The sequence below is a fragment of the Pleurodeles waltl genome, chromosome 8 (genome assembly GCF_031143425.1).
Source record: "Pleurodeles waltl isolate 20211129_DDA chromosome 8, aPleWal1.hap1.20221129, whole genome shotgun sequence".
Classification (NCBI taxonomy): Eukaryota; Metazoa; Chordata; class Amphibia; order Caudata; family Salamandridae; genus Pleurodeles; species Pleurodeles waltl.
Window position 1 is genome coordinate 197,874,478 of NC_090447.1, and position 15,158 is coordinate 197,889,635.

Consider the following 15,158-nt stretch of genomic DNA (forward strand, 5'->3'; position numbering starts at 1 on the left):
GCCCATTCCAAATTCAATGTGTCCGGCAGAGCAAAAGAGAGTAACAGCATTTGAGTATTTGGGTGTGAATCTGACTGATGAGATGATATGGGAAATGCAATTCGATAAAAGCGCAATAAAATTGAACAAAGCTCTGGGATCTGAAGAGTCTAGAGAGTAACACTGGCTAAATCTGTTTCCCTGGTTCAGAAGAGTTACAATGTTGAAGCTTTAGGGTGGCTCTACATGGAGCAGAGCTTTGGGGCATTTAAAAGCTGTAAGCCTGGCTTAAAACAGAACAAAAGTTCACTAGCTCCCTGATTAAGCCACCTCAGTGCATTTCATAATTTCCGCTTAAAATGGATATGGTTATCAAATCCATCTTGCAGAGTGTTAAACTTAGACCTTTGCTATATTGGCAGCATACTTGCCAAGTGGAAAAACTAACGCCTGTGAAAAGGTAATAGTCCTTGGCTGCCACTGTATTATACCTTGGCTTTGATTTGTTAGATCACAGCTTCATTGACTAGGCTTGGATAAAATATGGAGGAGTCTGAAAGAGCCCAGACAAAATCAGTAAGGATCATTTAAAATGTTCTGGTTGCACTCTGCAGGGAAAAAACTTGTTGCCCCAGGTTATGGGAGTTTTAGGAATGCATTCCTAGATTTCGTTCAGGGATAGCAACAGAAACCACACTAATTTCCACATGCGATGATCTAAAAGTGACAGTAGTTACATTGTCAGCATTATTTCCTCTTAATCTACCTGCAGCTTTTGAAGCAGTTCATCACCATGGCCTTACAGGAAGACTAGGAGAAACTTGCATAAATGAAACCATACTGGACAGAATTAGTTCCTACCTTACTGACAGACCAAGCATCAACTCAGTATTTGTGCTCCCTTACCCAACAAACAACATTAAAGGAGGTATATCCAGAAAGGTCAAGGATTTCTTCTCTGCTCTTAAATGTGTACATCTACCTACTCCTTGAACTAATTAAATATTTTACCTCACTTTCTACAACTATGCAGTTAACACTCAGACCATCCTGAAACTGGAAAATATAAGTGATCTTCATGATGAAAAACTAGATAACTGACTCCAAACCCTTGACAAACAAATAAGCACAAACTCAATGCATCCAAAACAGAGAGTCTTAAATGTGAGATCGGAAGAAATGTCACTGTCCGACAACATGCACCCAAAGAATTAGATCACCACCAGGGCCAGTGGAATTATACACAAAAGAAGGCCAAATTATGTGACAGGATTGAGTAAATTATGTGGCAAGAAAAGGCAAATTATGTAGCATAATGCAGCATATTTTGTAATAGTATTACTTCATCATTTTTAAACTTGTAAAACTGTATGGACATTTGTTGCACTTTATTAGTACCAGTGTAACACCTCCATATTGCAATGAACAACAGAAAGGTGACAAGTCCAGCTTTCCAAAGGGCCTTCAATTGCGCAATGGCATGCGTTGCTGCATTTTTAGTAACCATTGAATTTTGAGCTAGAAACATTTTTTCGGTTGAAATGTGCAGGTTATGCAGTAGATGATGGATGGCAAATCTATAATTATACAAAAATCACCACAACCGCACAACCACATTTCCAGTGGCCCTGAACATCACCAACAATGTCAATAGAAGTGAGAAACATCAGTGCCATTATGAATTTGGACCTCTCCATGGTCCTGTAAGTAAACCAAGTGACAAAAAGTGTATTTCACATCATGCTTGCGCTACGCCGCATCTTCCCATGCCTAGAATTTGCACAGAAGATCCAGGGGGCTACCTCCGTAGTCATATCATGTTTGGATTATGCAAATGGTCTCTAACAAAGGGTCTCATTTTTAGTTATGTGTCGGACGCAAAGATATCAGAAAGTAGCAACAAGACAACTCCTGCAAATAAATCGACAGGATGATAGACCCAATGGATTAGAAGTACTGCAAAGGTATACAGTTGCAAGATCTATGTTTAAAGGTTCTTTACATTACATATAGGCCGTCAATAGCATGGGTCCAGACTTCCAATGAATAAAATTCAAAATATATTCTCTGGAAAGAATACCATGACACAGACTAGAACTGTAACTAATCTTCTCACCTTTCCAAAAAAACAAAAACAAAAATAAACTATTAGGTGATATCTCTTTTCTGCTCAAGTTGCTAAACCCTAGAACTTACTGCATACAAGATAAGAACCACCTGGAATTTAGGAGAATGGTGAAAACCCTGCTTTTTAAGTCGAGCGCTTTGACCTGTTGAAAGTATTGTGGTCTTTTAACCACGCCCATCTCACGCCTATCACTTTCATTCATTCCTGGGCTTGCCTTTCAAAAATCACTTGATGTTATTGCTAAATGCCTCACGTTTGTCCTGGCTTGAGGCTGTTTTTGTCACGCCTTGCAGACTGCCCCTGTTACATGGATTATTGCACGATTGCCGATATACTTCAGTGCGGGCAAACTATTTTTTTCTTTTTTCTCTACCCTTCATGCTGCATGGCGGCCACGGCGCTCACAGCACGAACAGGCACATCAGCGTTAACTCGATCGGTGGTTTTGGAGCGCTGGTCACACAGATCAGTTACCTAATCAGCTCTCCCCTTAAAACACTTTAAATTGGCAAACGTGCTACGTAAAACAGAAACCATCAAAGCAAAAGCGTCTCTCCCAGCACAGCAGGAGAGCTGATACTACAATATTCACTGCACTCTGGAAACTTGCCCCATAGTGCCTTGCAGGGCATTACTTTTACAAAACATTTTTGCTCATAACTCAGCCTGTGGTGGTCCTGAGTCAATGGGACCATCACCAAAACATTCAGCATGACACTCTTTCTGTCTAGGTCATATCTGAGTCCCCACACTAGGTTAGTGAGGACCCCAAAATAATAACCCCTCCCACCATTCAGTGTCTCTTTATGTGCTCTCATGGTTGGAACTTTTGTCTTACAGCTGGGAATAGCTAGTGTTTTAGGGGCCTTGTTTGTAATATCATTGCTATAGACCTGCTACCACTGAAAATGTGTAATGCACTACGCCCTCTAGTGGCTACATATATGGTTACACTGCATTAATTATTGGCATTTTCTTTTTGTGTGGTTAAGCCCTCTAGGGGCTGGCTGTATTACATGACTATGTTTCTTCCAAATGCTATTTTTATTGTGGTGTCCGCTAGGGGCTGTTCTGAGTATTGCAGTAAACATACTGTAATATTTGCGGCATGAAAACCCGCTCCATAATGCTTTGCAGGGAATTACTTTTAGAAAACATTTTTGCTCATAACTCAGCCTGTGGTGGTCCTAAGACAATGGGACCACCTTCAAAACGCTCTGTCACCTTTGGGTCCCCACATTAGGTCAGCGGGGACCCCAAAATAATAACTCCTCCCACCAAACAGTGTCTTTTAAGCTTTCTCATGGCTACAACTTTTGTTTTACAGCTGGGTGAAGTTTTGTTTAAAGGCCTTGTTTGTAGCATCGCTGCAGTAGGCCTGTTAGCCCTAAAAACACCATATAGGGGCTAAGTATATGCTTACACTGCATTACTTTCTCCTATTTTTTCATGGGCTTATGCCCTCTAGGAACTAACAATATGGTTACATGACTATGTTTCTTACATATTATATTTATGTTATGGTGCCCTGCTGTTTTGCGCATTACAATCTAATGCCAAAAGTTTATTTCTGATAAAGGTTTATATTATAATTATATATATTTTAATAAATTCTCCTTATTGCAATTATTGTAATTGTACTTATATAGCGCTTACTAACCTTGACGAGGCGTCGAATCGCTTTTCAGGCCAACTTAACATCCTTGTGAACACTCTCGATATGTTTGGGTGACCCTTTCAGTTTATTTCTCCTCTGTGGCTGTCTTGTGTCTTTTTGGGGGGAACTGGGTTAGCCAGCAACTCTGATAGTGGGGTGGTGAAAGTGGTATTCTATTGGAACTAGAATGGCAGATTTAAATTAGGATGCTAAATTGCAACATGTTCATGTCTTTCTGCAAATAGAGGAAGAAGGTAAATGGAAGTCCTTTAGTTATATGCAGGGCCACTGGAATTAAATGGCAGGAACAGACGAAATTATGAGGCAGGGTTGACCAATTTATGTGGCAAGAAAAGTTCAGTTATGTATTCACAATGTCAATAGCTCTAACCCAAGCAAATGTGAGACCTTTTGCATTGCAAATGCTTGTTCCGAGATAAAGCCATAAAAAGTAAGCTTGACCAAACCTGCACATTCTGTCGTAATAAAGGAATAATAAACAACAATTTAGTTTCCGTAAACTGGATATGGCAGGCAACACATGCTATGACTGTAAAGAAGCATTATATGCACAGGGTACAGAAGAGGCAGCTAAAGAATGTCAGATGCAGCCACGCACAAAGTTCGCTCCAGGAGCAGCTTTGAAAATGATGGGAAGTTAGTCCACAGTGGAACGGCTGACAAATAGATTCCAATAAAACCATCCAATAAATGATTTTTACATAAACTAGCCCACCTGGCAATTTGTGCACTAGTACTATTCGGGTTATGCTTACAGGTATGACTCTGGCATGATCCCAGATATGAGCACTGCCCTGGCAGATAATGGTCGTGTGAATTACTATTAATCCACAGCTGGTGTGATTGCCAAAATGACCACCCACATGACAGCGTGCGTTTCCTTTTCAGAAGAAACTGAATGACTCCTTCCTTTCACGATTTTTTTCATCCACAAGTGCAATCTTGTCATCAGGCCGGTACATTAGCACAGCCTTTCCCTAGAGGCGCATGACAACCTACTTAATCAGCTGAATGACGACCGGCATGTTAGACTTCACGGGTTACTGACAGACTGCACAATGGTGTGCAACAACTTTATGTAACAGATTGAATAGCAAACTCCAAGTCAGGCTACTTACAAATTGTGTGTCAGCTACGTACTAACCAGCATGACGATCTTAAGCTAACATATATTGCTATGTTAAGTGCCTACAGAGTAGTGTGCTACTCCTCCATAAAGCATTTCGAAGCCTTGTCAGGTACAGAAAAGTGCTACAAAACAATACGTACCAGATCCACCAAAGGAAAATGTAGTGACCTCAATTCAGAGGTGTAATTATGGGCTGAACGCACTAGAATCCATGCTTTAGTACATGTTTAGCCCTAATTACGTATAAAAAAATTCTCCTGCTGGGGCACTTAATTTGCACAGTGTCAAAAACAACGCACAAGCACTTGAGCAAAAAAAGGCACACCACAACAGTGCAAGATGATAGCTAGCCCTGGCTTAACCATTACACAAGTTAGTACATATATCTAAGTGTTAAGAAAAAGAAATATTATGATTGTTAGTTTGAAAATAAATGTACACTACTAAGTCAGAACTAATCGAACACATCATGCAAATGATGCGTAATAGGAGTTCTGAACATTGCATCACATACAGCAGAAAAAAAAAAAAAAAAGCCCAGACCTGCTGAGTAAAAACCCAAGCAGTATAACACATGGTCCTCCCCATCAAAAAGCCCGATGCCTTAATACACCAGACATAAATAATAACAGAACAGGGAAACACTGCTACATCCTCCACACGAAAGTACTCCAAAGGGGCAGCTTCTTCGCAAATGACCAACTCCCAACGCTTACCTCACAAGCCACCGGCTAATATCTCGAAGACAATTCCCAATCCCATCCGGGTTACTTTACTCCGCCCTCTAAGTGCGTGTTCACACGTCCAACCCAAAGACAGCCCGCTGCCCACAAATACTGTAAGCCTTACAGGTAAACAGTACTTGGCTACTTGTTAAGAAGCCGGCCATCTTGGTTCATATTTTCCTGTATCATGAGTACGGAATGTTAGCGTATATTATTAAAACAATAATGCCAGTTTCAAATCACAATTCCCTGAAGAGGCTGCTAAGCAACGAATTAGTAAAAAACTATTTTAACCTATATAAATCGTAAAAAAATATGTATACGTATATTTAATTTTTTCAGAACTCAATATCAGGCATGAGACGTCGATAGAAACCAATGAAATAAATTTCAGTTTTTTATGCTTGTTTTCAAGTACACAAGTCTGGGAAGCCTGTTTAACCTCAGAATCCTCATCTGGTACCTGCGTCGTACAGCGCGGCCTTGCACCACGCGAATCCTAGACTGCATATGTGCCACTCCTTTTCCGATCGATTTCAGCACTGGATTCGCCAGCGCCATGTCTTTAGTAGCTACCATGCGAGGGTCAGGCAGCACGTAACATCGTCGGACTTGAGTTGTGCGTTTATTTCATATTGGCCGAACTGCTTGCTCCCGCTCATCTGGGTTGCAGAGAACCCCAGAGACACTACACGTTTGCCTGCCATTGAATATAACTGTCTCCCTGATGGTGCCTACGCGTGTACCGGCTTGTTGTGACGTCACGACTGTAAACGGAAGCGCATCAGGTCGCTGCCTTCTTGGTAAAGGTAGGCTGGGTCGGCTGGTAGTGCGAGACGGCTGTCAACGGTTGTATCCACATATAGCAAAGGAGAGACTCGAAGAAGGCGGCTGTGAGGAATATGTAGCCAATTTCATGCGAGTTGCTGTGGCTTTCCAACTCGTTTACTACAGCAGCAGCAAGCAAAGGTAAGCAGTCGGTACGCTGAGCATTTCCGCAAAGACTCGTTAGTATTGTAATAGTATTAATATAGCGCTTACTACCCCTGACAAGGCTTCGAAGCATGCTACTCCGGAACCCAAGAGGAATTAGTGGTGGATTAGTATATGGAAATATGAGTTCAGTTTTAGTATTTTTTTATGAGTTAATTTGAGCAGAGGATATTGGAGTTTATTAGTTGGATTGACTGGAGTAATGGAGGGATAAAGGAGGGAAGAATCCAGAAGTGTTAATTGGGAGTTTATAGTAATAGGGTGAGGCTTGGGATGAGTAAAGGAAATATGAAGGAGGGAAGAGTCTGTGGATATGGTTAGGGAGATCATAGAAGCAGGAGGGGTTTTGGATGAGTCAAGGTGAGATAAATGAGGGAGAATTTATTAAGGTTGTTTGGGAGATCACAGTAGTTAAGTGAGGTTTGGGTGAGCTTGATGTGGAAGAGGAGGGAAGAGTTAGGCAGGGTTATTTTGGAGCTGAAAGTAGTAGAATGGGTTTGGGATGAGTCTGTGGGGATGGAGGATAGATTGATAGAGACATGACATGGTGATGGGTAGACACAGTAAAGCGTACAAGATTAAATGCATACATATACATTTTTAATCTTGAGTAAATATACATTTGGTAAACAGGTTTAAAGAGTATGTGTGTAATTTATTGTTATGACACAGTAGCAATAAATAATTCCTAAAGTACTATACATATCTAGAATAGAATATACACTTAATCAGATTAAAAATATTTATCAACACAGGCATACGCAGTCCATTGCTGTTTGAGTATGGTGGTTATGAAGGAAAGAGACAACTCTTGAGTAGTCTTCTGAAGACAAGCTAGTTATCCATGGATCTTATATTTGGGGGTAATGAATTCCATAGTTTGGCTGCTTAAACGGAGAATAATGTACCACCCATAGTCTTTACCACTGAATAAGCGGCCCCAAGTACAGTTATCTTGCAGGCACTAGGGCCATGATTTGGATGGTGCAGCAGATGCAGTGGCACAGTGGGCCAAAAGCTCTAGGAAACCCATCGAGCACCAATTTTTACTATGTTACCAATGAACAAGCGGTCAAAAGCACAGTCACCTTGCAGGCATTAGGGGGCTGCAATTTGAATGGTGAAGCAGGTGCCAGTGGCACTGGGGCCAAAAATGTTCTAGGAAACCCACCAATTATTGCTATACTTTACCTCTAAACAAGCAGTCAGGAGTGTTTTTTTTATTCTTTTGTAAGCATTGTACCCAAAGTAACACATAGGTTACAGCTTGTATTACAGTGATGCTTTAAGCTATCTGACTTTTCTGTCTAACTACAACTTGTTTTACACTAAGGGCATTTATATAGCACATTTTAACAGTTTTTCTATGGTAAGTTCCTTTCCAAGAACATGCCATGCAAAACATTTGGTCCATTACAGGGTTTGCAGTGGTCAGTAAGCCTGTAATGTTACAAGTTTGAATATAGCACATTTAGTGTGCAGTTTTATAGAGCAATTATCAAGTTCATTGTGTCTTGGCCACTGGCGGGGGGGGGGGGGGGTGGAGTGGCTCATTATAAATGTTGACTGTTTTCTGCTGGCTGCAGGATAGTTCTACAGTCAGGGTTTGACATATGACCTTCCACAACCCTAACAGTGTGTGTCCAATCAATCACATTTCAGTCACTGTGACCAAATCAGTGTCTCTTCATCAAAATTATTCTGTCTCCATTTCAGTATATTGCCCGACCCAGTGTTAGTGTGCTTCCTGTGAGGGGAAATCCTGTGTTCTTTGTTGCATTGCATGGGGATTTAAATTTCCAATCTATGTTAATTCCCCTGTCTTGGTGTCAGGCTTGCCCTTGTTATAGGGTTACTATGATTCCAGAAGTCTGCCAAAGAATGCTAAAAGGAGAGATTCTCCCTACCTCCCCCACGCTTAAGTGATACATTTCTTTAGAAAGTCCAGTGCTTGAGAAAGATGAGTGAGGCAGGAAAGGGGCTGCTGGTTGCACACTACATACTTGGTGTTTGTGGGAAGAGAGGAACATCAGGGCTTAAATACCAACATTTACCTCTTTGGTTATTAGTGTGCAGATGAAATCCATGAATCCCAGATCTTTATAACAGTGTGTAATCAATGTGCTCCTGGCAAGGGGAACGTCTGGTTTCTGAATGGGTTCCATTCATTGTAATACCTGCCTAAAACAGTCTCAATTGAGCCTAATTATTGACCTGTCAGCAAACTGATCTCAGCGTGCACACATTGACAGTGACTGATGGTCATTTAGGCAGGGCCACTGAAATTAGGCTTCACAATGCAGTATTTTGTAGTAGTATTACTTCATACTTAGTTATTAACAAGAGTACAAATAAAACAATCTTGGCACTGGTTGTACCTTATTAGTAACAATTTAGTATCCAAATAGAGCATTAGGCAACAGTAAGGTAACCAGTCCATTTTGGAAAGGACCTTCCACTGTGCAGCTACAGGTCTCACTGTGCTTTTATAACTTTTGAACCGTTTGAGTTGGAAACAAACTATTTTTTTTGTTAAAATCTGCACATTATGCAGCAGATAATGGATTACATGGCAAATGCGGCCAATCAATAGTTAAGCAAAAAAAGCTGCGGCCGCACTGTCGCATAATTCCAGTGCCCTTGCATTTTGGTGTCATCGGGACAACCATATTAACCTCTCCTCCACATACTCTGCATTTTCACACACTCATACAGATTAGGAAAACAACAGGGGTATATTTGAAACAAATGATAAACAGTGTGTGGTGAAATTAGTATTACAGGATAAAGAAGGTATTAATATCCTTTATTTATATTTATCTCATGTTGAGGTAGTTAAAACCATTACATGCAATCAGTCAGGTAACATACATTCGCAAAAGCACCATGTCTGTCAATTGTAATTAAAAAGGAAAACTTATAGACAATATAAAATACATTTGACAACATTTCTAGAAAGGGCTCAGCACCATAAAGTCAAAATTTAAAATTATTAATAGATGATAAAGGATAGACGCAAGAGCATAAATGTTTTTAACCATTTTGTGCCATAGACGTAACAGCCAAAGTAAAAGAAGGGAGACAAAAAGGGCAAGGTGCTTAGTAAGGCATGTGCTAGCACCAGGTACCCCGGAGTTGAGTTGATGAGAAGATCCTACTGGCTTCAGCAGGACCAGCTAATTAGCACTTATGCACGTGCGGGGCATAAGGTCTTTATGTAGTGGGAGCATCAGATGTTAGTCTTGGGCTGTTTAGACGTTCCATCCCCTCCGGAAGGGACCCGCGAGTGAGGTACAGAAAAATTGATAGTGCAAGGCAGTAATTCGTGTAAAGTCAGTCAGCCAGAGCAAAGAGCCCTTTTCTTTTGGCCTTTACAGTAGTCAGTGGGGACTGGTGCCAGCCCTTAAGGGAATGAGGAGAGCCAATGGCGCAGGTCAACGAGGTCAGCATGAGCCTGTGGGGCCTTTGAGGAGGGCGGTACAAATGGAGTCTGTGAGTTTCCCAGCCTATCTAGGGACCTTAGTGTATTATCCGAAAACACAGGTCTGATACCTCTCTGCACTGCCTAATGCCTTTGGCCCGGAACAGACGAAGCAATAGTCAGTGACGATCATCGGTGTGTTTAGGACAGCAGCACAGCAGGTGGAGCCACGATTCCTTGGGATAGTTGCATATCCTGCAAGTGGTGGCTTCAGCTGGTCGCACCCAGACAGGGTTAAAGTCCGAAATTGGCAGGACAGTAAACCGCATGTAAAGGATTACCTATATGCTTGGGCCGAGAGAGTGTGTTGAAAATAGGGCTGGGCCTCGCCTGTGATGTAGGAATTATCCAGTGTCTCGGTGCTGAAAAAGGCTCCTAGCCCTATTATATCATTGTCAAAAAGGTTTGCATAAACTGTTCACAACCTTTTTTCCAGGCTGGCAACGGAATTTCTTTGGTGCACAAGTTAGTGGCCACAATATTCAGAGAATCAATTGCCTTACCCAACTGAGTTTGCCATGGGTTGCCCTCCCCTTCAAAGACAGTCTTAACGTGGGCTTTGAGGGAGTTCTCATGGGCCAGCAGAACCGTTATGTAATATTTTATTAAATCCCCCTGACACACAAGGTCTGGGTCTCCTGAAGTCCAGCTCCAGTCTTAGCTTTGTTCTTCTGGCCTGCCAGGAAGCACACAAGACTTTCCCGTACGCCGCGATCTGGGAGTTATTGAGGAACTTCTCAAAGGCTCCAGGAAAACCCTGGTGGCCGTAGTTAAGCACAAGGATCAGTTTTGCTCTTAAAACTGTCAGCAGTTGGGCCAAGTAATCAATTGATTAGACGTGTCCAGCTATGAATGACGCTGGTGGACTTGTGTTTGAGATGCCCTATAGGAGCTGCCGCTGTGGCCCCTTCTGAGAACCTGACGCCTAGATAGGTATAGGTTGAAGTTGTTGTGATTTGTAAGTCCTCTAACTGCCAGTGAATTTGTTTTTATATGTAGATATTTGCTGAAAACAGTGATCTAAGGCAGGGTGCATTCTATTACATGTGAGGCCATATTTGCATGAGCAGATCTGCCCCTATGTCTTTGTCAACTCTTAGACATAGTAAGTGTACAGGGAAGCCATTTAAAATGCATGTGCTGGACACTGTGTCACTACGAGTTCCTCAACTACATGATGGCTTCTCTGAATCCTGGGATGTTTGGTATCAAACATCTTAGAATAATAAGCTCACTCTGATTTCAGTGATGTATTTATTAATAAATGCACTCAGAAGGCACCTTAGATGTGCCTCCTGAAAACCTACCAGCAGGTCTTGATCAGTTCAGCCACCCCAGATGCGTTTCTGGACCCCCCACAGTGAGAGCCAGTACTCTCGAGGCCCAGAGACAAGAGCCTGGACTGGGCAGACGTGTTACCATCTCTCTCAGGCAGGATGGACATTCCAGGGTGGGGAACATTAAAGGCCTTGCTGCCTTTGTAATGCGAGCCAGGTCTCCCCAGATGGTGGAGATGACCAAGCCAGCTGTCCTGACCCCCCTTTTGGTGGCAGCACAGGTGGGAAAATTATTTAAATTAGGAGTGCCCACTTCATGCCTGTCCCAACCCTAAAGTGTACGAGCTGAGGAGGACACTACCTTTTTAAATTCTTCAGTCTTGTTTGGAAGAAATGCAGGCCAAGAGGGTTAGGGTTATGCCCACTTCCCAAAGGAAGTGGTCATGAAAAGGGTGTAGTCACACTAAAGGTGCGTAGCCCATTGGCTAGCACCTGGCACTCCTTGTAACGTCCCAAAATTCAGTATTTAGATGGCACCCCAGCACAGAGATTCCTGACGACCTAAGAAACGCTGGACACTACAGAGTCGCATCAGTAGAGAAGCCTGCAGGCACCAACTGCCTTTGCCCCAGCCGTACCGTGCCGTCTGCAGCCCTTGACAGGGGGACAGTGTAGAAGTTCCTCCCATTTCAAAGCTGGCACCAGGCATAAATATTAGACCCTCAGACCAACACTTCAGATCACGTATGGAACTGTGGAAGACTCAGAATAAGGACTGCTCTGCTGCCCTGCTGTAATAGCTGTCCTGCTGCCTGAGAAAGGAAGACTGGACCTGCTACTTGAACCTAGAACCATCAGAGTGACTCCAAGGGCTAGCTGACTGGCCTCCTGTTCTGAGCTACAGGGAAGAGTGCTGCATAGATACTTTACAACTAGCCTCAAAGTTAATCCTGACTGCTTTTGTGCCAAGCTACAAGAGGATTAAGCACAGGTTCATTTGGTGACTTTAGTGGGTCACTCTGACAAGGATTGTGGCTGTTGCTTGAGAAGTGCTGACCCCCCAACCAGCAACCCAATTTCTCACAATAAGACAAACAAGATATTTTCTATTTAGTTTGTTTTTAACAAAGTAAACTCATTCATACAAGATTGAACATAGGTAAACTATCAAACACAATTGAAAGATTATTTTTGTATTTTGTTGTAAAAGCTCACCCTTTATTGATTCAGCTACAAAAGCCAATAATTTAAACTATATTTAAAAGAATGAAAAATGCACATTACGCAAGATAAAAAAATCGAAAATTCAACGTCCATCTTAAATTAATGTAACAAGCAATAAAAAAGAAGTGAAAATACCACTTCCTGCTAAAAATAAATTTCATCATAGCATGCCTCTACATAATAAACCCTTGTTTGCAAACAAGCTGCTTGTATTGTACTAATAAACAACGTGAAAAGTGAGTGTTAAATCTGTCCTGTAACATAAAGCCATAGCTCCTCTGTTTTTAATATTAAAATGCCCAAACAAAACATACCATATTCTCCTGCACTTCCTAATAGTTGCTGAATAGGAAAGCATGAGGTGAACAGTATACTTTTTTTTTAAACATTTGCCCCCACTCCCCCCACCCTTTTGCAATCACAATTCCCTTGCACAGTCCAAGGTGGATCCCATTTTGTTTTATGATCGCATACGAGAATTGCGTGAAGTCTCCATCTGGCATACTACGTGCAACGCAGCTAAAAGAGATTGCATGCAAATAAGATTCAAATTTCATAGTTGTCTTTACAGTTATATACCCTGACATAGCTGTTCTAATTTTGTGCACCAAGAGCTATCCCTTATGACTCTGCGGCAGATGAGTTTATGAATTTTGCATTATCTCACAGTTCTCCCTGGGCGAACCCCCGTGGAAGAGTTTTTCAACATAATCTTTGCATTTGCACCTCCTAACGTTTCATTCAAAATGTGGCACTAAATGCTCTTATGTCTATAACATGATTTGGATTGATCTGTATCCTTATTCACATAATAATACCAAAAATAGGATTCCCAAGCCAAATCTAAAAAGGAATCTCAAAAATTCATTCTCCTGCTTCTGAATGCCAGTGGTCTTATTGACGGCCATGCTTTACAATCCACAGAAGTGTATCCCATGCCAAAGCCGGTAGGCTTGCCTTATTTAAGATGACACATCTTATATTATGGTGTTGCATTCAGTATAGGCAGGGGATATTGTGATTATGGGGATCAGGACCGCCTAGGTGTTAAATGTGACATGAGGGTGTCAGCAAAAGTATCTCTATCTACCTGCTGTATATATTTGTGATACAATGCATAATGTTGAGTAGTGTGTTTAATTTATTGAGTGTTGTTGGGTGTCATCAAACTGGGATTGGTGTCAGCAAACTGGGATTGCTAGCACACACCACCTCCCCCGGATAGGCATTGGGTATCTCTGCTTTGCTACCCTGAGGGATGCAAGTGCTACAATGGGGTATTTGGTTTCCAATAATGAGTCAATTGTGGACTTGTTACTTGCGAAGGACGCCCGTCCTTCACAACCAACAACCCATTTTATTACACTATGCAAAAGGGAAGACTTGTCCATGGGCTTGAAATGGTAAGTAGTGGAATTTATGCAGTAATAAGTAGAGGCCTAACAGTCCAAGTAAGCAAGATTGTAACTGTAACCAAATGACTTCACTGGAAGTTGGCCGATAACACCGTGGAGATCATTGAGGCTGGGGCAGAGTGAGTGATGTGACAACATATGCTCATGTGGAGGGGAGCCTTTCCCATGCCCCTTTTATCAATTTCATTCAAATTTGTGATTTATTTAGCTTTACATCTCTCTCTCTCTCCCTCCCTTCCTCCCTCCCTCCTTCCTATAGGCAATTTCACACATAGACAAGAATGACCCCTGCATTGTGTACCGTACCACCCTTCATTAAACCGGCTCAGTGAAACTCTCCCTTGTTTCACTTTTTTATTTTTTGTATATTGTGTTGCATGTGTCCTGACTTGTCCTCAGACTGGAAGTGAGTACTTGTGATTGTGAAGGTATTCTGTGCCAGAGGAACAAAATAAATCAGAATAATAGGACTCTACATTCATGTCACATGTTTGTCAACAGTTACCTTGTTGTCTTCTGGGAGCCTTCTAAACATACCATACTTATTGGGGTACTTTCATACATACTTTATCCATTTGTTAAACTGGACTACAGGTTATTATAAGTACCTCTATCTCCCAGAGCTCATACGATCTGCATAGAAAGAGGGGCTAAACATCAGCTCCCAAGTCATTGGTTGTTGTCCACTCATATTAATCACATACGGAGTTTTGCTTTTGCACAGCACTGTGCCATTTCATTAATGCAGCAAATAAATTAATCCTCCTAAGTAGAGGTCCTATTACAGTGCACAGACGTTGGTGCATCTACTGTCTCCGAACAACAGGCTTACATGCCACCTCTTTATGCTCAACTAATTGTGCATTCATAGATTTATAAACTGTTTTGGCCTTACATCACCAGAGGACCCATATATTTTAGTATTTTCTTTATCAATTGCATCACCCATGACCCTTCCATAATCTTTAACATTGCCCTGTCTCCAATTTAACACTAGCTTTTTAGAATTCTGTTTTTTTTTTGTTGTTGTTCACTACACTGAGCAGCAAAAGATTGATGACTCATCTAACTTACTTTCCTCCCATCCAACACACTCCAAACCAATTACAACAGGTAACATCTGGTGGGT

General features: G+C 41.7%; 2 protein-coding genes across 4 annotated transcripts in view; one reads left to right on the forward strand and one right to left on the reverse strand.

Annotated features, from left to right (window-relative positions):
- The window catches only part of USP16 (ubiquitin specific peptidase 16), a 318,997-nt gene extending 312,783 nt beyond the window's left edge, over nucleotides 1-6,214 (reverse strand). Inside the window, exon 1 of one of the 3 annotated variants that reach the window (XM_069204074.1) lies at nucleotides 6,103-6,214. Coding sequence is in view for 1 of the 3 variants with exons in the window: in XM_069204072.1 (XP_069060173.1) it covers nucleotides 5,458-5,502 (45 nt within the window). In the remaining 2 variants the exon portion in view is untranslated. Of the gene's footprint in view, nucleotides 1-5,457; nucleotides 5,539-5,630; nucleotides 5,739-6,102 lie in introns of those variants that run through there. The other 2 variants (XM_069204073.1, XM_069204072.1) reach the window with 2 other exon arrangements.
- RWDD2B (RWD domain containing 2B) overlaps nucleotides 6,154-15,158 on the forward strand; it is a 56,931-nt gene continuing 47,926 nt past the window's right edge. The window contains exon 1 of the mRNA XM_069204075.1: nucleotides 6,154-6,608. The gene's annotated coding sequence lies outside the window, so the exon portion shown is untranslated. The remainder of the gene's footprint in view (nucleotides 6,609-15,158) is intronic.